Raw genomic sequence first — 21944 nt, forward strand, 5'->3', positions numbered from 1 at the left:
AGAACTTGCTCTATCAGAACACTGTGCTAAAGTATTCCTTTGCAGACAGCAATGTGACAGCCACATGGCATAAGCAAAGGCTCTTTTTCAGGAAATTCAACTTTTTTTTTTCTTTTTTTAACTCCTTTCCCTGCTCTTCCACACAGCAAAACCTTGTAGCTTCAGCTACTTCTTGTTTATTATTTCTCTTCAGACATGATTTGTTTGAAGAAATGTCTGGAAAGCAGATACTTCCTTGAAGCAAACTAACTATATAGATATATACATGTAAAAAAAACCACCTTCCAATTTAATTTTAAGAGGATTTTCCTGGAGTTTGCCATTTATATTAGAACTGAGTAATTTAAATGGTTAACATAAACTTCTCAGAAATCCAAAGGACACTTGATCATTAAATGTAATGAACTTCTTTGTTTTAACAATTTCAAGACCAGGGTTGTATAGATTGGCACAGGTTCAAATCTGACTGACTGCTCATTGTTACAGCTGATATTGACATATTTCTCTGCCTCATTCCACTACGATAATTCACCATACAGTCAATGGTAAATGATCTTTGAATGGCCACAGAAAGCCTAGGCTTGCTGGAAAAACAATCTTAAAATTAATGGTGTGTTAGAGCACAATCTCAAATCCAAGATCCTTCAAACTCCAAGACCTTTTCAATCTCTGCTTCTGAATCGAAAACAGGGCCCCTAAAGTTTTGGGGTTAGGTCAGCTTCAGTGCTAGGAGGAAATAACACAGCAGGTAAAGGCTGCAAAAAAAGTCATAGTACAGGATGTTTTTACATCATTTTGGTCTAAGATGGTGGAAAGCTCAGAAAAAGAGGCACCTTTCTGGAGGCTCATGCCACTCCTGATAGTGTAATCCTCATGGCACAAGAACTTCTTGAGCATCTCTGGCACTCTCATCACTTTCAACACCCATGCCAGACTTGGTTTTATACTTAACACCCTTAATCTAGCAACTGTGAATGTCTGTGTGGGCACAGGAATGACAAATAGCAAAAAGTGGTCTTTCAAAGGCTCATGTGTTATTTCAAAACAGTATCTCATAGTGCATTGTCAGAAGCAGGATATAGGGCTGGATGGACGATTACTTGACCCCAAAAACACAACCACATATTCTTTCAACATCTACCTCAAATACAACGGTCTTCCCAGGGAAGAGGAAATAATGAAGAGGAAAATGTTTAACCAAATTGAACATTAGATGATTCATCAGAGCTCAGTGACTGAGGAGGAGGTCACAGTACCTCAGGGCAGAGGGTTACTGCGATTCCTCCACACCAAGGCATGGCTGAGGTCATGGTCGAGGCAGGGTGGGAAATATTGCCCTGCGGATGACTGGTTCAAGGTATCTGTGACCCGTTAGGAAAGCAGAAAGTGAAAATACAAGTTTCACCAGATCCCAGAGCAAATGCCCTAAAGCCAGCCCTTGCTGCCTGATGGTGGTCAAGGTTTGCAGGGACGTGAGAGAAGAGAGGTGAAACACTGTCACCCTGCCAAGTCAAAGGTGACCTGTGAGCCCACAGGGCAAACATCACTGCTCAGCAGCATTGCCCAATTCACAGTGAAAAATGCCACGAGGCAGAGCCCAAAGCTTCCCCAGACAGTCCCTGGAGGTGGACATGCAGATCATGTGGTACCCTCTGGTTCACATGGAGATGGTCCTTGCAATGGTGCTGGAGCACTGACTTCGGCCACTGAGGCCCACCAGACCATCTCTTCTGGTCCCACACACCATCAAACCTCCTGGGGGAAGGAGGGTGCTGGGGGCACCACAGGGATGTGCCAGCTGCCACAGCAGCACTTCCAGGGCAGACCCACACAGATGCTTCTGAGGCAAACATGAGGCCCTTAAGAGGTTCACCTCCTCCCTGCTCTGGCCCAGAAGGGGTGGGATGACTGTTTAACACCTACTATTGGGGAAGAAGCTGTGAGGTGATTTGTGAGAGGTTTTCTTTGGCCTCCTACACCACAGGCCAACTTCCCTGTCTCTGGCTGGTGGGCTCCCAGAGGATCCCTGATAACCAGGGACTTTGCACCATCACCCAAAGCACCACATGCTCTGCAGGCATGGCACATCCTCCCATCACAAAAAAGCCCTGAACAGATGAGAAACCTTAAAGCTCTGAGTGCATGTGGATTCCTCTCTAAAGGAATCCCTCCCAAAGAAGGAAAAATACTTAATATAAAAATAAAATGAACTGCCCAGGAGAAAGCCACCCTCATTTACATATGGCAGCCATGGGGAAGGGCTAACTGAGCATTCAAAAACAGTGAAGGAGTCAGAGGGCCACTCTGAGCTGGCCTTTACACTCGAAAACTTTGGAGTGATTACTAAGAGCAGTCCTCCTTTTGTAAACATTTCTGTTATGCCTGCGTGGGTGTGAGGGGAAGTGCAGCTCTCAGCGTATTCCTTCACAGCAGGGCACATTGTGGGTATGCTGAGACAGCCTGGGCACAGTTCAGCTGAAACAAATCAACGGGGTGAGGCCTAAACTAATGTGCAAACAGCTCCATCCTGTTTGCACTTCCAGGTGAACCTCCACAAAGCAGGAAATACTGAGTATTGCATATTATTTTGTGTCTAGGTTTTGCTGTCACATTTGTAGTCATGGGACATGCACAGGGTTCTTGACTTTTGTTGTCTCTGACTGACTGTATTAAATGGACAGTGGATATTGATGCTTAATGGACAATAAGAGTCTTTAAAAATTAGTCCAAGAGGAGATGCACCACATAAAACTAAAATTATAAAGGAAATAAAGAAAGAGCCCATCCAGTGACTCCTTCTCCCACCAGTAACCCCAGTATCACAACTGGGGTTTGACTTTCCAGTATCTCAACTTCCAATATGGAAGTGGCTTTCCAGTATCACAACTTCTCTTCTTCCAACAGAAATCATCATAGGATCATACAACAGTTTGGGTTGGAAGGAACCTTAAAGATCATCTAGTTCCAAACGCCCTGACATGGGGAAGGACACCTTCTATATTCTGAAGTGTCGTTGGAGAGAAGCAAAAACCTGCAAATATCCCTGAAGAACAACTTTTTTCACTTTGGCATTGGATTGTGAAGCACACTAATTTTCTATAGGAAAAAGAAACCAATTCCCCCTTTTCCAAGATGAGTTACATGACCAGAGCATGATCAAAGATTGGCAGCTCCTTGGTGTATTGTCTCTAATACCCAGACATCACATGCATCATACTCTCATTTAAACCCAGCCATCAGCTCTAGCTCTGGCTGCTACTGGTTGGATTAGTGCTACTGCCAATAGTAAAAAACAAGCTGTCTGGAGCTATCTTTGGTAAACACTTAGAGCAAATATCCTCACTTCTGATCTTAAGAAAGCCAAGATGACTTTCTGCATGAGTAACCCAACTATTGTTGTAACACTAATCCCCTCAGCAAAACAACAACAGCAAAACGCAACCTTCTTCCCTTCTCTAACTCTTTTTTAGGCATCTTTAAAAGGCCAGGGGTTCATCTGGATTGCCCCGTTCAATCAACAAAGTCAAATCCAGTGGAGTTACACCCCAATGTACAGAAAAGTAATTGAGACCAGATTTTGGCCTGAAGAACCTCTAAATCCATTTCTCCTCCCACCCCTCCAAGAGTCACATTTTTGAAATTAAAAAAAAAAAAAAGATAAACTCAATGAATCATGCCAGTGGGAATCTAAGTTTTAAAAGGGGGTAGAGGGAAATAAAAGTCAAAAGAATAATAGGAGGGGAGCAAGCTTTATGAAATGGAGGTCCACAGTGGCAACTTGTCAGTCAACCAGAGGATGAAATCAATTTGCATAAAATCTGCAGGCTGCAGATTCCATTTGCACTGTCCCTGAAATCAGTCCCTGTCTTCAGTGAAGATGTATCCTCTCACTACCTTCCTGCTAAGCTGGCTCTGAAGACTTTAAATCTGCTTTAAAATAATGAGAAATGGAAGCATAACATCCCTGACCTGCATGGAGAAGGGGAAGAGGAAAATGGGAGAAAGTGAAGGTTTCACAGGACTTGCCTTTGAGGGCTGTTATTTCAGTGATGAAAGTCAGAGGTTGCCTATAGATCAGCCAGTGCCGCAGTGGTGATGGAGCATGAAACCTCACTTAACTCCCACTTTGCTGTCCCCACAGCCCAGCCCATGGGCTCCTCACACCAACCACATTCCTGACATTACACCTGTGGCTTTTCCTGGCCTACAGAAGCTAATCCTCACAAGTTGCATCTTAAAAAAAACCCAGGCTTTCCTCGTCTCATACTGGAACACTGATGCAACAGCTCAGTCTCTGAACGGGAATGTAATCGGATACATGAACAAGTTGCATGAGCCCGTTAGGGAAAGGGGAAAAAAATAAAAAAAGCAAATATACCAGTGAACAAATGTGAATGGACAGGATTCCTGATTTACGGGCAGCAAGCAGGGTTCAAATTGGATCTGCACTGCCTCAGCAAAGGCAGCTGCTTATTGGACCATTTGTTTTTTAATCACCCTTCGATGTAGCTTTTGCTGAATCCTAGTTAAAATGCCATGTTGAATAAGGGCAACTCTGTGCCTTGTCCTGCCACAGCCCAGCCCTGTGGTAGGTTAAGGACTGTGCTGTGATTTGTACAACCTGTACTCTGATACTCCAGGAAAATAAACACAACCTAGACAGAGAAAAGAAATATAAGAGTGAACCCTAAAGTGCTGAGTTCTTTCAGACTCAGGTGAGGGTCAGCCAGGCTTTAAATAATATGTCTGTTTAATCATGCAATAGCTATGCAAGGCCTCAAGTGGAATGAAGCAAAATGTGCTTACTAGCAATAATATGGATTTTTTTTTGTAGGAAATCAGTATTTACTGTTCCAGTTATTAGAAATTTATTATTTTCCCTAAATGATAACTAGGCAAAGAGATAATGAAAGCATGGTATTTCTAAAGGAATGCTTGGTTAATTCCAAGGAAGGTAATTTAAAAATCCTGGTTTTCAGACAGAAGGGTCTATTCCCCTTTTAACATATACCCAAGGCAGTGCTTATGTTAAGAAGCCAGTGGCACTCTGAGTATTCCACCAGAACAGGGAAACTGGTGTTGAAGGACAGCACAAGCACCTCACTCCCTACCACCAAAACAAGCAGGGGCATGTTCACCAATTTCCCACTCAGCACCCGACCAAAGGGTGCCTCGTCCATGGCATCACCTTCATCTCTCCTTGGCATGGTTTGTGCAGCAAAGAGTACCCATCCATCCCACATCCTAGAATAGGAACTGTCTGCAAAAAAGCATCCCAGCACTTTGGTGGAACATCAGAGCATGCTGAGCTTTACAGATTACAATCAAGGTCCCGAAGAGCACCCAAAGGCCTGGTGGAGAGCCAGTGTAATTCCCAGAGCTTGCACCCATGTAACATGCTCACACCAATCACCCAACTGAATGGGATGACCACCAGCAAGCAAATGGAGAGCTGGCTGTTGGACTTTTCTGAGGGGGGGAAACAACATCAGAAATACTGTACCAGACCACTTATTCATTAGGGAGTTCTCACCATTATGGGGGAAATCAGAGCAACTTGGGGTTCTAATGTATCCCATAACCTTGAATTTATCCAACAATAAAAGTACATAATCCACCAGAGATGGGAAATCCAGCCTGCATCCCTCAGCTCACTTCTCTCTGCTTTACCAGCACTGCATCTTCCCTCTCTTGATGAAGTCTCAGCTGGTGCTGCCTTAAATTTGCAGAGAAGGCAGGGAATGCCACACAACTTTGTTTCCAGTCAGGCTTATTGAAAGCTCATCTGAAGCTTTCATCTCTGAGATCTGTAAATGCTGCTGCTGCCTCATAATGAGGCAGAGAAGTAGTCTATTAATCAAAGCCAGCAGAACATTTTCTACAGGAGGCATTTATGTGAAGGGGAGCAGCATATGAGGTTACACTTAGTTAGGAAGAAAATTACAAGGGGATCTCAGTTCTTGTGCTTCAGGGCATAAGCTGATCACCAGATGGGGTCAGGAAGAATTTCAGCCTCTTTCGTTCCTAGATATAGTGTTGCACAATAGGTAAACTATGGAGGCACAAGGAAGAAGGAAAAAAAAAACTGCTTATAGCCTGGATTTCCCCCCTGCTTTCTTGGGAACTACATCTACAAACATTGCCGGACAGAAGACTTGGTTAGAAAAAAATATTGTGTTTTAATTCAGCAGTTCTTACCCAGAAAATGATATGCACAAGAGCCCTGACTTCACATGTCCAATGAACAAATCATGAAGCCTAGCCAAAAAAACCTGCTCTGGGAAGCTGGGGGGCAGCAGGTACCATGTAATGGGCATAATCAACATATTTAATATATTATAAACATTTTACACTAGTTAAAGTTAGACTTCTAGATCTGGGAGAACTTTGCCACTGCTCATGGGAATGATTTTTTTGTTGCAATTCCTTGAGTGCTTTGGGTTCAAATTAACTCACTTCTCTTTCTTACTGCAAATTAATAAACTGGTTGAACTTTAAAAAAAGAAGGAAAAGAGAGAAGAAGAAAGCCACAACACTTTGTTAAAACCACTGAGTTTCAGCTGGTATCATGTCAAAACCACTTGAAACATGAAACTAGAAATCTTCCTAGGTTGACTCAAAGACTATGTCTATACTAGGAGTGCTTTACCAGGAAAGGAATGATGGTGTAAAATGCTGGCAAAGGACTCTGCTGTGGATACAACTGTCACAGCAGAAGTGAGTATTAAATCTGTCTAGGGAATTGAGCCAAGAGCTTTGTTGACAGACTGGCATCTAGGTAAAGTTCTCCAACAATTCTAGCAATTGGTCAGGGGTAACACCTCTTTACATCCTGGATAGACACAAACATGTCAGCACAAATTTAGAATCTAGAAATGTCCAAAGTTAGATAGAAATTGTTTTGAATCTCTTTTGAAAAATTTAACCAACTCTGACTTTAGAAAAAACAATGTTGGTTTATTTGGTAGGCTTCACAGTTTTGCTGCAAACTTCTGGCATAGCTGCAGTTAAACATCTTATTTCAGCCTTCTAATCTGTGACACATGGTGGGTGCTTTATGATTTCTCTCAGCACAATGAAATCTGTCTCTCAGCATGCAATCATAAATGTTGCATACAACCCTCACGAGCAACCTTTGGAGATTTCTCCATAACCCAGTTCATTTATTGTAACCGTGGTCAGCACTGGTGGTAGAAGGAAACCACCATGTGAGAAGATTGTATTATTATTCTGATAAAAAGACCATCAAGTGCTGGCTGCTTCCCTCAACAAGACTGCAAAATAACAAGGCTGAATAAAAATGTTCATTCTATTGTACACTGAAGGTACTATAGCAACACAGAGAAGACAGAGCAACGTGGCAGTTAGAATTTCACCATATCCCTACTTAAATGACCTGGACTGACTATTTTAGATTTATGGCAAAAATAAATTAAAAAGAAAAAAAATTACATTTTCAGCTTCAAGCACTATGGAACAATCCACTTCCCACCTAGCTTTGCTTGGAGAACATCCCCCACTCTGTAACAGCCTCTTTGACTGCAGCTGAGACACAAATATCCATAAGCAATTACTACCAATGCCTGTGCAAGTCAAACCTATGGTTCTGTCTCTTACCTGTAATCTGACTCTGTCCTTGTGGATTAAAAGGACTTGGTGCAGAGTTCAGAGAGGGCCGTGGGCTCTGGGTCGGGACCCCTACTCTCATACTGGGATGAGGAATGCGCCCTAAATCACTGAGGCGCTCAGAGAACAAACTAGGTTTAGAGTCATCAAGCTTCTGTCTGTGCCCTGGAAACAGCAAATCATAAAATAAAAGCGTTAATAACAAGATTTAGTAATTTAACACACCCCCAAAATAACCCCAAAATGGTCTCTAAGGACCTGTTACTAGATTTAATGGATTTACAGGTATCTCAGCTACCCCCAATAACACAGAAACGTTGTGAGGGGGTTGTGTTTTGGACATGGTTGTGCTGGTGAAAGCCTTATCAAGCACAGCTGTGCCCATACACGTGTACCATATTACAATTCAAAATAAGCACTTATCAGGACACCCACACAAGGTCTTTTTTGTCTTTTTTTTTTTAATTTTTTCTCCTTTAACTACCCAAGGTAGTTAAACAGGCAAGCTTTCCCTTCCAAAAGCAAGCCTCATATGAACCTACAACTTATCAACTGGGACAATTACTCCATGCCTGGTTTAGATGTTGTGGATTTTTGCTAAGAAAATGCGAGCTTTTCTTCTCCCCGTATTTTTTTTTTTTCTTTAACTCTGTTCTAGCTTGTCATTAGCTTTCATTCCTCTGGGAGATTTTCCAGAAAGTAATTAGTCCCTGTCAGATGAGAAGAGCAGTATCCAAGGAAAACCTCCAAAGCTGCTGGCCAGGACTGGGCCCTACACTCCCTTGCATGGTCAGCCTTCCTCAGTGCTCCTACTGCAGTCACCCAAAACAGGCCAGCTGCCCCTGGATATATTTGGAACACTCATTTAGGGGTGTTTTGCTGACAAAATATGAAGGGGGGAAAATGGCAAAAGCACTGGGATGCCCCTAATGGTCCTGCTTATTTTGTCATTGTGATGTTTCAAGAGCAAGGGCTTTGCTTCTCTAATGGTTTTATTTTTGCTCCTAGGTTTAATTTCTTTCCAAAGGATGCTCCTTGTCCAATGGTGCCTTTGAATGTGAAGTGCAGAAGGTGTTATTTCTATCATTCAGCACAGGGAGAAAAAGGCATGCATAGAGATTAAGGACAGGACTAATTTTACTTAACTTTAGCCATTCATAAATCAGGCATCTAGTCTAAACTCTTCTAATGTAGACTTCCTCTTCAGTTAATGGAAAGAAATAGCTACTTCCAGAGGGCAATTCATCTCATTTGTCTCTGACACTCGCCTTAAAACAGCATGATTCACCTCCTGAATTTGCTTTCTCTTCCTTCTCTGATCAGAGAGGGAGCACACATGACTGGTTTAATTAGACACCCTCGCCATTAGTCAACGTTAAATGGAATGAAGCCTACCCTAAGTTACAGATCAAGGTCATGCAAAAAGCCTCTGGCAGAGCTGAAAGGGGGGCCCAGACTCCTTGATTTCAACCCAGAACCACATCCCTATAAGCAGTGCCGGGGCCCTGGCACAAGCAATAATTGGGGGGGATATTTTAATGCTTTTAACAATAGGAAGGGCCTCTGGTATGGTTTGGGCTTGAATCCTTCCAAATAATCACCAGTGGCTTGAGATAATCCCTGTTGTTCCTCAGCAGTATGAATACAGCCATATGTCTGGAGTCTACAAGAGTTCAGCTCTGCAGACATGGGAAGATTGTCCCATGTCAGTCTTTGGGCCATAGAACCAATTCCAATGCTGTTTAATTTATTTTAGAAGCAGAAATGAGGCCACTGAATCTTGAGATTGAACTATCAGGCTGCCACTGCTAAAAAAAAATGCTTTTTAATAGTAATTGTCACCACAGTACTGAGTACACAGCTTCCCACCATCAAATTGGTACCATGGTGCCAACATGACACATAGGCAATGCAATATCCAAACTAAATAAACCCAGACTGGATTCAGAGAAATCACAGCTCTAGACAGACAAAGATTCAGGTTGGGAGATGAGGGGAAACTTGATGGGATTTAACTTTGGAGAAGCTTCTCTAGCAATTTAAAAAAATTAATTAGCTGACCCATAATTTGGTACTTTGAAGTCTGGGTTTTCTCCCCCGTAATGACTCAGTCTGAAAGCACGGGGTAGGCGGGAGCCTTCTCCTTAGGGAGAAAGTGCTGCTCCATGTTGGAGCTGCCATGGGTGCCTACTCTTCTCTTGAGAAAATATCAACCATTTTAAATAGGGAATAATTTTGAGCTTGTAAAAACTCCATAATAGCAGCTTAATTAGCAGGGTCACATCCAAACTCTACTCTTCAGTATTATATTCTCAATCCATTTAAACTAAGATTTGTACAAGTTGGGTGCTGCCAAATCTGAAGAAATTACTTTTACATACATATGCAGTCAGTGTTCTCTTGGGATTTCTCCCACTTCTTTTCCTCAACAATTTTTATGCATTTGCTTTTCCTTTTGCTAGCTCATATTTTCCACTCTGTTTTCTATAGACATCTCCTTCTCCTCTGTTTTTCTCTTCTGATCATTCCTGATAATCCTTTGGCAAATTGAGGAACCTGGGATTGTGGAAGGTGTCCCTGCCCATCGCAGGGGTTTAGAGTGAGATGATCTTTAAGTCCCCTTTCAACTTAAATCATTCTGGGATTTTGTGAAATTCAAGAGGTCTCAAAATAAGGTAAATGTTATAAGTCCATCTCCAGTCTCACACACGAGAGTCTATTTTAGCTGGGAACGAATTTACCCCCAAAGTGAATTTTATTTAGAATTTCTGTGGAAAAAAACCTGTGCTATGTTCATGTAGTGACCTTTTAACTAAAGAACCACTAACAAACTGGTGCATAATCTATTTCAATTGTCCTCAGGTAACTCAATAAATAATTTATTACACAGGTCACCATCACTCCTGGAATAACCTGTGCCAGACAACCCTCAGCCTTGTTTTCATCACATTCTGTTTGGTCATACATAGCTTTGTTAGAAGAGACTTTATACTTAATGATGTGTATTATAGCAGAGCTCTGGCTAACGGAGCACTTTAGGATAGGCTGGGGGGGGGGAAAGAAAAAAGAGAGGAAAAAAAAGAAGGGGCATACAGGAAGAAGAAAAAAGATGTCCACATCTGGTTGAATTGAAATGATCTATAGATGTGTGGGTTTGGGTGTTGCTGCTTCCCCCCCACCCCCCCCCCCAAAAAAAAAAAAAAAAAGTAGGGAAGAGAGAGCTCTCTGCACATCTGGAAGACCCCAGGCATCAATGGAACTGCAAGTCCCCAGAAACCAGCAAGGGGCCAAAGGCAGACTTGCCTTCCCCTTCTGGACATTTAAAATTTAGGGTTGTAACACGGAGTCATGTTGTGACAAAGGGATCCACAGAAGGAGCCACAGTCCCCGAGTGAAATATCCCAGGGAGACAAGATGACATTGCAGCTTTGCACATTATGGGTTTCTCTGCTTTGATAAAGGCTGAGACGTGCTCACACTGAAAGTAAGCAGGAAACTCAACAAAACCTTTGTATTCAGGAGGTGCTCACAAAGGCTTGTGGGCAATTTAAATAAATGTCCTGCCTTGATTTCTGTGCAGGAAAAAAAAAACCCTGTTAAGTATGGAGGAGCCATGAGGTATGGGCTGAAAACACTCTAAAAAGACCTTCTGAGTAGCACATAAGCAGCAGGAATGAAATATGTGATACATGTTTAAAACTCATTCCACAAGCTGCTTTTCATCTCTCATTGATATATGTGTCCGTTGACAGAGAAATTCCTGATCCCAGGGGAGTGTGTTAAGAAAAGCTGTATTCCTCAGTCTCAGGACTGAGGCGTAATTTTATTTCAGGAAAAAAGATTAGGGTAGCAAGTGTGGATGGCTGAGGGAGAATCCATGACCTGTTGCAGCAGTGAGTACATCAAAAAGCAATATAGAAACTATGTGAAGAGTAGAATAAAATAGTGTTATAGCTACCCCAATGCCTGCAACACTTCATTTAGTGCCTGTTGCTCTGTTGTAAGGATGGATTTGTAGAATGGATTTGGCTTGGAGGGGAGAAAAAATGCTTGTGGACTTAAGCAGACTTGGATGTGAAATGATGTCAAAAATAAATGGAAGCTGGCCCCTGATTCTCTGACTAAGGATGGGACCCAGAAGCCACTGGAAAAGATCAGGTCACCAGTGAGGAGATGGGAAAGAGATGAGAAAAACTGAGAGTTCATAGTCAAGAGCTAAACAAGCTGTTCTGATTTGTCTGCTGGCACAGTACAAAATACGCTGGAAATCAGAAATCCAGTGTTTGCTCCAAAATAACAAGAAATATTCTGATCTTTCACCACTACTCAGCTCTTTCAAGTCAAACACCAACCTGAGTATAAATTTCTGGAGACAGAAACATTGTCATTAATCCTCTCCAGTGCCAATTTTGGCCATTTTACATGAATCAAATCAGTACTGAGAGTGCTATAAGGTCAGTGAAAACTGCAGCCAGCCAGTCAGTGCCTGTGCTGCTGCTTCTGCTCGCCAGCCCAGCACAGCCTCAGAACATGTTCGTGTGGCCCAGGGAAGCTGATGTTCAATTATCACATCCCAGGCATGGCAGAAGATGTGAGGAGTCTTCATCTCCAGCTTAATCATTTCAGTTTAAACTAAGCACAGGACTGTCTTCCAGATCAAAGCAAGGCAATCTCGAGTCTGCTGGATGTGGTAACTGGAATGGGACGTGAGCTCGTCTCTCATCACTGAACTTCCACCACTCTGCTGGAGGAGGCAAGATGTAAATCGGTCTGTGGAAGAGGCTGACTTGCAGAATGTAAATGTGGTGTTGATGCTCGAAGATTTTTACCTCCTCAGGGAGGAGGGGTGTGCGTTTTTATCTTTCAGCTTGTGGGTGTGGAACTGAAAACTAATCAGATTATGCTACACGTGGCCTTGCCAGATGCTGACACTCAGGGACTCCCTTTCTTTGTACCGTGTACACCACCCACCAGCTTTTTTGTGTGGTTTATTTTTTCCTGGTACCCAGGAGATCTGGTTACCAGATTTTCAGCAGATGCTTTTATCACTCTCCACTGGGCTAGCTATTTTCAGTCATCACCCAGTTCTATCTTTTTCTGCTTTTGCCTTAGCAAGAAGTACTGTGGGAGTCAGGTGTCTCCATAAAAGAGGCAAGGGATGGCAGAAGGGTCATGGCAGTAAGAGCCTGGGCTGTCATCTGCTGGAGACACATTTTCTGGGACATCCAAGCAGAATGGAGGGTGATGACCCATTGTCACCATGGCTTCTGTTAGCTCTATGTCACGAATATGGCTCAGCACCAGATAGAGAAGTTTGGAGTCATTCCATGGAGTGACTACAGCTGGAAAAGGTAGACAAAAATTCTTTGAGCTCAAGGGCTAGTAACCAAGGATTTCTACAGCTACAGTGAACCAACAGGAAAAGGGACTTTTCTTCAGGTTAAGGAGTGGCAGAAAATAAAAGAATCACCTGGTTCATGATCTGTGAATTTATAGTCTGTGCACCTCTGTCTCTTGACTCCAAGAAAAATGCAACAGAGATCAAGAATCCAAGTTTTGACTATTCCCACTGTTCTCCAATGGTGAAGTGCTTTAAAAAGGTAAAGAGTGGGCACATTTTTTCCTACGAACCCTACATGCCTCCGAGACAAGCCCTCTGATTTTTTCTCTTTTAACCCTGGAACACCAGCAGCATTCTGGTGCACTTTGTAGTGTCTACTCTTCTGCACACACATCATAGAAGATGATTTCACACCACAAAAAAGACAAGCTACCTGTCCTCTGAATTTCGCCACAAATTCTCCTTAAATTCTCTTTGTAGGTCTACCTGCATTTCATTCTGTTTGGTTTTGTGAAACCTTCCAGGGGTAACTGGAAGGTGCTGATATGGGCTTGACTGAATTCAGCTAAGGCTGAAGTCAAGGGACCCAGATTTATGCCACAGCAAAGGAGTTGAGCCCTGAGCCTAAGGCTTCCTAACAGCTGTTGTGCAGGGACTGAACAATGCTGAGCATTCACCATGAAGCAAAAATATTCACTGTTCTGTTACAAATTTCAGACAATACCTTACTGCAGCAAGATGTCACTCCAAAGCAGTGTCAATCTATGCACTGGAGGTAAACATAAGGGAGCCATAAACCAGAAGCCCAGAAGAAAACCAGAAGCCCAGAAGATTCACATTAGCTCTTTGCAAGGAAAAAAACCTATGAAGAAAGTCATGAGGTTTCCTCTTTTGTCCCTTGTCTTGTGACAAATTGTCATTGGGCTGGTTTCTCCCCACTCAATCCTACTGAATGCACCCAATCCAAAGTTCATGGAAAAAACCCCAAAACACGAGAGCCAAACAATTTTTGCCCAGGAAAGGAGAAAGCTTGGAACCCTTCCAGTCTCTTAGGTAAAGACACAATTATGAGAAGAAAAATATAATCCACCCAAGAGACATAATTACATAATTAGGCCATAGGCTGTGCATAGGAAAGGTTCTTATAGTTCATAAAACAAGGAGCTACATAGGTGCAGTAACTGTAGTTAATTCACTCAATGAAGGAAAAAAAAAAGTTTGTTTTTTAAATAGCTAAGGGCACCAGTTTGCATTAGACTGGGAGTTTAGTCTTCTGACTGTACACAGAGCCCTGTTCGTGCCAACAGGAGTCACTCAGGCGCAGGCAGAAAACAAGCCCCTGTCTCTTTTTGTTCTTAAAAAAGGCATATTTTTACCAAAAGCAGCTAAGACCTGTACCTGAAACTACTGCAGAGAAAAGGAAATAATAAAGACAGACAACTGCACACTGTGGAGGGGCTCAGTTCCTGTGAAACAGATCTAATGTGTATCCCTTTGCCAAAATCCTAATGAGCCCCTCCTCCCTGACTCCTGCTCTGCAGACTACTGGTATGGGTCCAAAAGGGCCAGGTCCAGATCCTGGGGGAACCAGGGACATTTCCATCTTCCCAGAGCTGTGACTCCTACCCTGGGTGAGCAGAGGCAGAGGGAGGTTGGAACCTCAGCACTGAGGACAAGCCTATGGAGCATCTCTGGCATCAGTGGTCATTTCCCTGCTGATTTACTGGGAGCAAAGGAAATGTCCCCTCAGCTCATCCCACCAGGACAAAAAGGGTATTGGAGGGAGGAAGGGGCAGGAAGGGTGAGAAGAAATGACCCATGGGGGTGTAACCTGTGCCCCTTTGTGCTCATGGGAATGACTTTAAAGCTTTTGAGGGCACAAAGTGCTTTCTAAACTTCAGCGGGGGGCTGTGAAGAGCAGGGACCCAGTTGAAGGGTAGACCCAGAGGCTGGGGGTTTTCAGCAAACTGCAACAGCTGCAAAGGAACCTGCTGCTCACAGAATTTCTCTACACAGAGAGGTGAAAAATGCCTCCTTGGAGCAGGGCTCCAGGCTGCTCGTCTGGCAGCTGAGGGACTGATGGGGGCAGGTGGCAGGGGCTGAGCTGGTCAGGCACTGCAAACAGAAGGGTGTGTTAAAGCAGCAAAATTGGAAGATTTAACAAAGGAAACCAAAATGGTGCTTAAAGAAAAAGGACAGACTGAGCAGAAAAGGGCTCAAGTGGGCTCACTTTTGCACCAGTTACCTCCTACTCTCCAACTCATCCAGAGCTGCAGGACTCGTGCAGCCCTTGGCTCTGACTCTATACTCAAGGTGAATGAGCCAGGTCTGCCCTTGCTGCAGTGCTGGAGTTATTCCTTTCTCTTTTCTTGAAAAACTTTCTAATTCTGATTAGGTTTTGAGGCTTGATTTGAGCAACACACCGTAGGATAATCAGCTCAAACAGGCCAGGTCAGGGAAGGAGCAGGTGGGACCCCCTTGCTCCACAATGCCTGCCTTCACCTTTATCCATCCTTGATGAACATAAAGGAATCTGTGTTCACGTGAGCCGGGAAACCAGCTACACATTGCTGGTATGGCTGCATGTAGACATTAAAGACAACTCATATAAACAGAGACTGTCACGCAAGTCTCAGTCCCTGCCTTAGCTCCCTTTGCATGCTGGTATCTGTTACACTCCCCACTCCTCCTCCCCCTTTTTTCATCAGAAGCAGGGATGAGGGAAAACAAGGGCAGTCCCAAAAAGCTCAAGAGCACCTCACTCTGATTTATCATCCTCATGAACGCAGCAAAATCTTTGAGGAGCAAAGTTTTCCTCCCAACCCCCTCCAAGAAGGTAGCTATCCTGCAAATATCTCACCAATTTCTGCTGCTTGTTTGCTGCAGCACCAGGCAGTAAAGATCACAGTGAAGAAGGGGGTAAAGGAGGGGGAGAGAAAAAAAATCTCCTTGAACTGGCTTCTCTCCAGCTGGCAGGAGGGGATGGTTTTCTAAATGCTTGTGAAACCTGATTACTTTAAAAGAATAAGAAGGGTGGGGGGGAATGATGTAAACACAGCCATTAAACCAGACTTAAGGCGCTTAGTTTAAATCTAGTGTAGAGCTCTCGGATGCTGCACTGCTCTCTGGACATCAATAGGTGCATTTTCATTTCTGGTTTTGTTTTACACACCCAAAACCAGGAGCACACTACACACTGAACGCTGCGGTTTACAGTGGGAATTCAGGCATGCAAGACACAACAGTTAAGCAATAATGGATGGATGTGTGTGTGTTTGCTATCTTTCAACAGATTGTTTTGCTGTGTTAGAAAACTACTGTGTTTATATCCGTGCAGCAGGTTTTAAGCAGACAGTTTAAACTTGAATAAAGTGGGATATTTCTAAAATAACCTTGCTGACACAAGTCAGATGGCTAAAGAAACATGAAAATGTGGTAAAAAGAAAAAAAAGAAGGAGTTTCAATCTATACTGGTGGGTAACATGATCTAAACTCTGAAAGAAAACAGTCTTTACAAGTTCAGCTTGAAGGATTATCTTGTGTATCAGCACCCTCTGTGGCAGAGTAGCATTTATCCACGTATCCACCCATGTTAATGCTGTTGCACAATTTACTACAGCCGTGATAGACAGATAATTGCTTTATCCACCCAAGTGTAATAAACGGAGTCTGCTATGTTAATCCTTGTGTTCTTATTGTCGGCAAATGCCAAGTAAGGGAGAGACGTACACTGAAAACTCTGTCCTCTCCTTCCAAAACTACTGGAGTTTACTCACCCTCAGACCTGCTAAAGTGTTCTTACTGCATTCCACTCCCCTGCTTGCAGCGCCAAGTATTTTGAATAGTATCAAGTTATTGTTGTATAAAGGGCACCTACACTCAGGCTATATGGAGGCAGAAGCCAGGATGTAGCAGCCTTTAGGAAAAAAAAAAAAAGAAAACAACCACCCAACCAACCACCCTCAAACATCTTTTCCTATTCATTAAGTAAAACAGGCCAAGTATTTTCTGTTCCTGGGCATAGCACAGAAAGTAATTACCTGTCCTTCTAAAACTGGACATCTATTCAGTTTGTGTGGAGTCTGTCTGACTGCTGAAAAATGTCATTTAGCTGCTGGCTGATCGGTGTTTCCACAAAAATCTATAAAGATTTTTTATTTTGAATTTCAAAAACAGGCGTATCCTTTAAAAGGTTTACAGATTCCTGGCGGCTCCATTAGCTTAGGTTTGTGGCATCAAATTTGTAATGACAGTTTGATGGATGCCTCCCTTTCTTCCTCATGAAAGGTATAAGGAATTGGTGGTTTCCCAATAAAAATTACACTCAACACTATTCTTTGCTCTTATTTTTACTCGCAAATGCATAAAATGTCTGGTGCTGCTGGCAGTGAGTGGGTTCATGGGGCAACTTTCATGCTACACGAGGCATTCAACTTTCTGTGTACTCAGAGCTCTTGCACAAGCACCTACATGATGTGCAAGTTCTGAGGAAGGACAGCCTTAAGCAGCACATAAACACTGCAGCTGGGCTTAAGAGAAGAAACATTGGCCAAAAGAAGTTGCCAACAATCCTGCAGGTGAGTCGCAGTTTTTAACCCTTGTTATGCTTCACCTCTCCCTGCCAATGCCAGCAAGGGCATTTCTGGCTCAGGTGGAGGCTGAGATGAATTAACTTCTGCTTTCAGGTCTTCGAGAGAAAGAAAAAGGGTAGGTTTAGATTAGATATTAAGAAGAAATTCTTTACTGTGAGGGTGGTGAGGTACTAGAAAATGTTGCCCACAGAAGCTGTGGCTGCCCCAACCCTGGAAGTGTTCAAAATCAGGTTGGATGGGGCTTGGAGCAACCTGGGACAGTGGAATGTGTCCCTGCCCATAGGGGCAGGGGCTGTTGGAATGAGATTTTTTTAAGGTTTTTAAGGTCCTGTTGAACCAGAACCATTCTATGATTCTATGATATAAAAGATACAGCCATAGAGGATGAGTGGATGGGGGTTGGGTGTGACAAAGTTGCCCACTGACTATCACTACTGATATTGAAATTGAAAGTGTTTTATGCATCTTCAGCCAATTAATAGCTGATACTTCCTTTAATAACTTGGATGATGCAGTACAAAGCACAATTAGAAAATCTTTAGGAGGCTTCCAGTAAGGTGGAGTCTTCAGACTTGGAGAAATAGCTCAGAATTCAGAATGAGCTTAGCAAGGAAAAGAAATTGTGCTTGACATGTCATTAGTAAGATGACATGCAGTAAAAGTTAAGTGCTTTGTGTTACACTTTGGAGCAAGAAGCCAAATGCACCACAATGACAAACCTATAAACCAGCAGCCCTGCAGAGAAGATCTGGGGGTGGCAGGGAGTTGCACGTTGAATATGAGTCAATAATGGCATTCTGTTTCTTTTTTTTCTAAAAAATGAAGTAAATGCATTTCTGGGAAAGATTAATGGTCATGTTGCATACAAGACATAGAAGGTATCTATTACAGGCTGCTCAGAAGTGGTGAGACATCAGCTGGACTGCTTTATCCAGTGTGGGACACCACCCTCTAAGAAAGATGCAGACAGATGAGAGAGAATCCAGAGAAGAGCAACAGGAGTGATAACAGATTCAGAAGGCATGAGCAACATAGAAAATTTGAAGGAAATACATTTGTTTAGTCTAGAAAAGAGACGAGCAGGAAAGGACATGATAAGAGTAAAATATTTTCTACAGAAAATGGTAATCGATTGATCTCTGTGTCAGCTGAGAACAGCACAAGAAAAAGCTGCCTTCAGCTGAGGTAGAGGAGATTTAAGAGATTAATGTACAGTATTAGCAAATTCCTTTTTAAGTATAAAGGGAAAAAAAAATCACCACAAACTCCAGACTTGGTAAGTAAGTGGAAGGCTCAGTACTGGAGGATTTAAAAATTTGGACAGAAGTCAGTGATGATCTAAGTATATCTAATACTTCCTCTGAGGAAAAACGGACTAGGCCGCCTGAGGTTTCTTTTTAGCCCTACTGTTCTGGGGCTGAGTGATTGTCTGTGCTTGGTGAAGTCACGTACACAATACTTGGAACATGAGTCCATGCAGTCAGCAGCTCCTGCTAACTGAAGGCCTGATGCTGCAAAGAGCTCAGGACCTTGAGCTGCCATGAAAGGGAGAGCAAAATGCAGGCAATGTCTGCTCAGCTCTTCCTGACTACAGAGAACCCGTGGGGGTTTGGAAATGCTGGTCTTAAACCCTCTGTTCCAGGGTTTCCTACAGCTCTAACTTCAGAACAATTATAATTTCTTTGCCTCAGAGTGGATATTACAAGATTGACTTCATCATTAATTTAGAGAGAAGGACTCTGAGTGTCCACTAGTTTTGAGGAACACACAACAAACTAAAACTAGAATTTTGCACCCAATTTTTGAGAATATTCCTGCAACTCCCAGGGAAGGTCCAGATCCTAATCCATGATTGATTTTGGTTTTTCCTTTCTTATCTGTGTGTCTGCTGGTAACTCTTAAGAGAGATTGTCCCACAAAGAGTAGCCCTGGCCATTCTCTTTTAAAACTTCCCTCCATGCCAGTGTGAAGAACAAGAGACACCAAAATGACAAATTTCTTGGGGAAAAATCCCAAACACTAAACCCACAAACAAAGGTTTTGGACAAGCTATGTCTTCTATGAGAGTGCAGAGAACTCCTCAATGCAGTGGACTATAAAATCCTGGGATTTTCCAACAAGGCAGCCTCATTATTTACATTATTTCTTCCTGAAAGTGTTTAATTCATAATTAGCTCTGTTGGGCTTTTTTTTGGTGGAAAGGAAAGAAAAGCTCCTTTCTGCTGTGAGCTACACAAACCCAACTCCCACCCTTGCTACAGAAACTCCATCCCTGCTTACACTCATCTCACACCAACCCCTGAGCCCTAAGAACGGCTGTGTCACCCCAGACCAGCTGTTTATTAGCACCGTGTCCAAAAATCATGAGATGCACAATGCAGACAAAAACTTGTCCTGATGGGCTCTGCAGGTTGCTAATTCAGTGCCTCAGCCAGGTGTTCAACCTGCTCTGGGGTGATGCCTCCTAGAAAAGCCCCAGGGGGGACCGAGGGGAAGGAGGGGAGTGACACAAACCGCATTCGGCGGCGAGGAATGTGAGATTTTTGTGACGGGCTCTGGCAGGGGGCTGACCCTTCTGCCGACAGTTGTTAAAATTTGTTTAGTGATGGGGAGCCTCCCATGAACTTAAAAACAATAGGAAAACAGAGTCCTGGAGAATAAATCTCGCCCCCTGCGCTGGCTGCCTGCACGCTTGGCTACCAGAAGGTAACAAATCCCCAGGAATGCGGGGGGATGCGCCCGTCAGGCAGAGCTGGAGGGTGGCCAACACAAGCAGAGAGTGATGCCATTCACAGAGCCGAGAATGGAGCAGATGAACACTGGGAAAAGCCTGGAAAAGGCTGCGGGTACTGCAGGAACCATGTGCCCTCTGGCTGCCCCTGCAGGGAGCTCCTCAGCAGCTCATCCCAAAGAAACCCCAAGCAGATCTTTTACAGCCTCCAGATTTATCAGACTGGGTAGAAAGTGGGGGTGTCCTCAATGGAGATCAGGCCAAGAAGGACCTGGGGTTTATTTATGAATTCATGAATCTCCCTTGCCCACACACCAGGAGAACTCAGAGGGTTTTAACTTTTGGTCACCAGACAGGACACAGCATATGAGACAAGGAAACCACTGACTTGTCACCAGGACCCTGACCTGCACAATCCTCAACTGGATTTTTTAAAGTAGATTATAGTTCACTGGCTCTACTTTTATCCTGCTATAACTTTATTGTTTCACTAATAAACAGGGTTTTGCTTGGGCATGACTGGAAAGGGACTTCAGACAAAGGCCTGGAGTGGTAAGACATGGGGAGATGGCTTTAAACTGAAAGAGAGGAGAATTAAATTATATTTTAGGGAGAAATTCTTTCCTGTGAGGGTAGTGAGGCCCTGGCTCAGAGAAGCTGTGGCTGCCCCATCCCTGAAGTGTCCAAGGCCACATTGGTAGGGCTTGGAGCAACCTGTTCTGGTGGAAGCTGCTCCTGCCCATGGCAGGGGCTTGGAATGAGATGATCTTTAAGTTCCCTTCCAACCCAAACTGTTCTGTGATTCTATGATGCTGTGGGTGCAATCAACTGGGGAAAAAAAAAAAAAAAAAAAAAAAAAAAAAAAAAAAAAAAAAGGAAAATCCAAGAAACACAAGCTGTAAAAAACACAAGTTGTCCAACAGCTTGGAAAGATGTTAGAACATATACTGTCAGGTGTTTTGAATAATTTCAATTTTATTAATATTTTGGTGCATCATTCAGTTTGGACGCCCGCTACAGAGCACCAGTGGAAAACCATCCCTGCAATGCAAGAGTGGCAAGGATATTTTATTCTGCTCTACTAAAGCAGGCAGAAATAACATTGAAGTACTTAAATTCTGGAAATACTCATTATCCCTGTGCTATTAATATCACCTCAATAGCTCGTTCTATTTAAAGCAAGTTTCTTTCTTTGGGTTTTATTGTGCGGGTGGCAAATCCTTATTTAATTCAGAGGATAAAAATGTATGACCCTACAATTGGAAAAATGGGATTGTCTGGGGCCCAAGCCATCTGCCAGAGTCATGAACAGAGGCTTTGCCACCATCTTCAGTGGGAGACAGCCTGGCCTTAAAGACTTTACAGTTTGTACAGATTCAAATTTTAGTCTTTGCTTTGATTTTAATGTCATATGACTCATTTTAAGGAATAATATAGCTGCTTCCACTGTAATGGTTACAGTTCTGTGTCTCTGCAGGACCAAATTTTGATCCCTCAGTTATGGAATTTAGGTATGAGCTCTCTAGTCTACCTTTTAGCCCCACTGTTTGCTTTTTTTACACAAAGAAAATAAGGCACACTCCAGCTATTGGCTCCATGGATTAGAGGACAAGGCTTACATAGGAGAGTTTCCTTCTTTTGTAAGTACAACCCT

General features: G+C 43.1%; 1 protein-coding gene across 2 annotated transcripts in view; it reads right to left on the reverse strand.

Annotated features, from left to right (window-relative positions):
- RUNX2 (RUNX family transcription factor 2) overlaps positions 1-21944 on the reverse strand; it is a 214841-nt gene that overhangs the window by 94824 nt on the left and 98073 nt on the right. For both annotated transcript variants that reach the window (XM_059469211.1, XM_059469212.1), the window contains one exon: positions 7618-7791. In XM_059469211.1, the coding sequence (XP_059325194.1) occupies positions 7618-7791 (174 nt within the window). The remainder of the gene's footprint in view (positions 1-7617; positions 7792-21944) is intronic.

This window comes from Ammospiza nelsoni, chromosome 3 (assembly GCF_027579445.1).
Source record: "Ammospiza nelsoni isolate bAmmNel1 chromosome 3, bAmmNel1.pri, whole genome shotgun sequence".
Lineage (NCBI taxonomy): Eukaryota > Metazoa > Chordata > Aves > Passeriformes > Passerellidae > Ammospiza > Ammospiza nelsoni.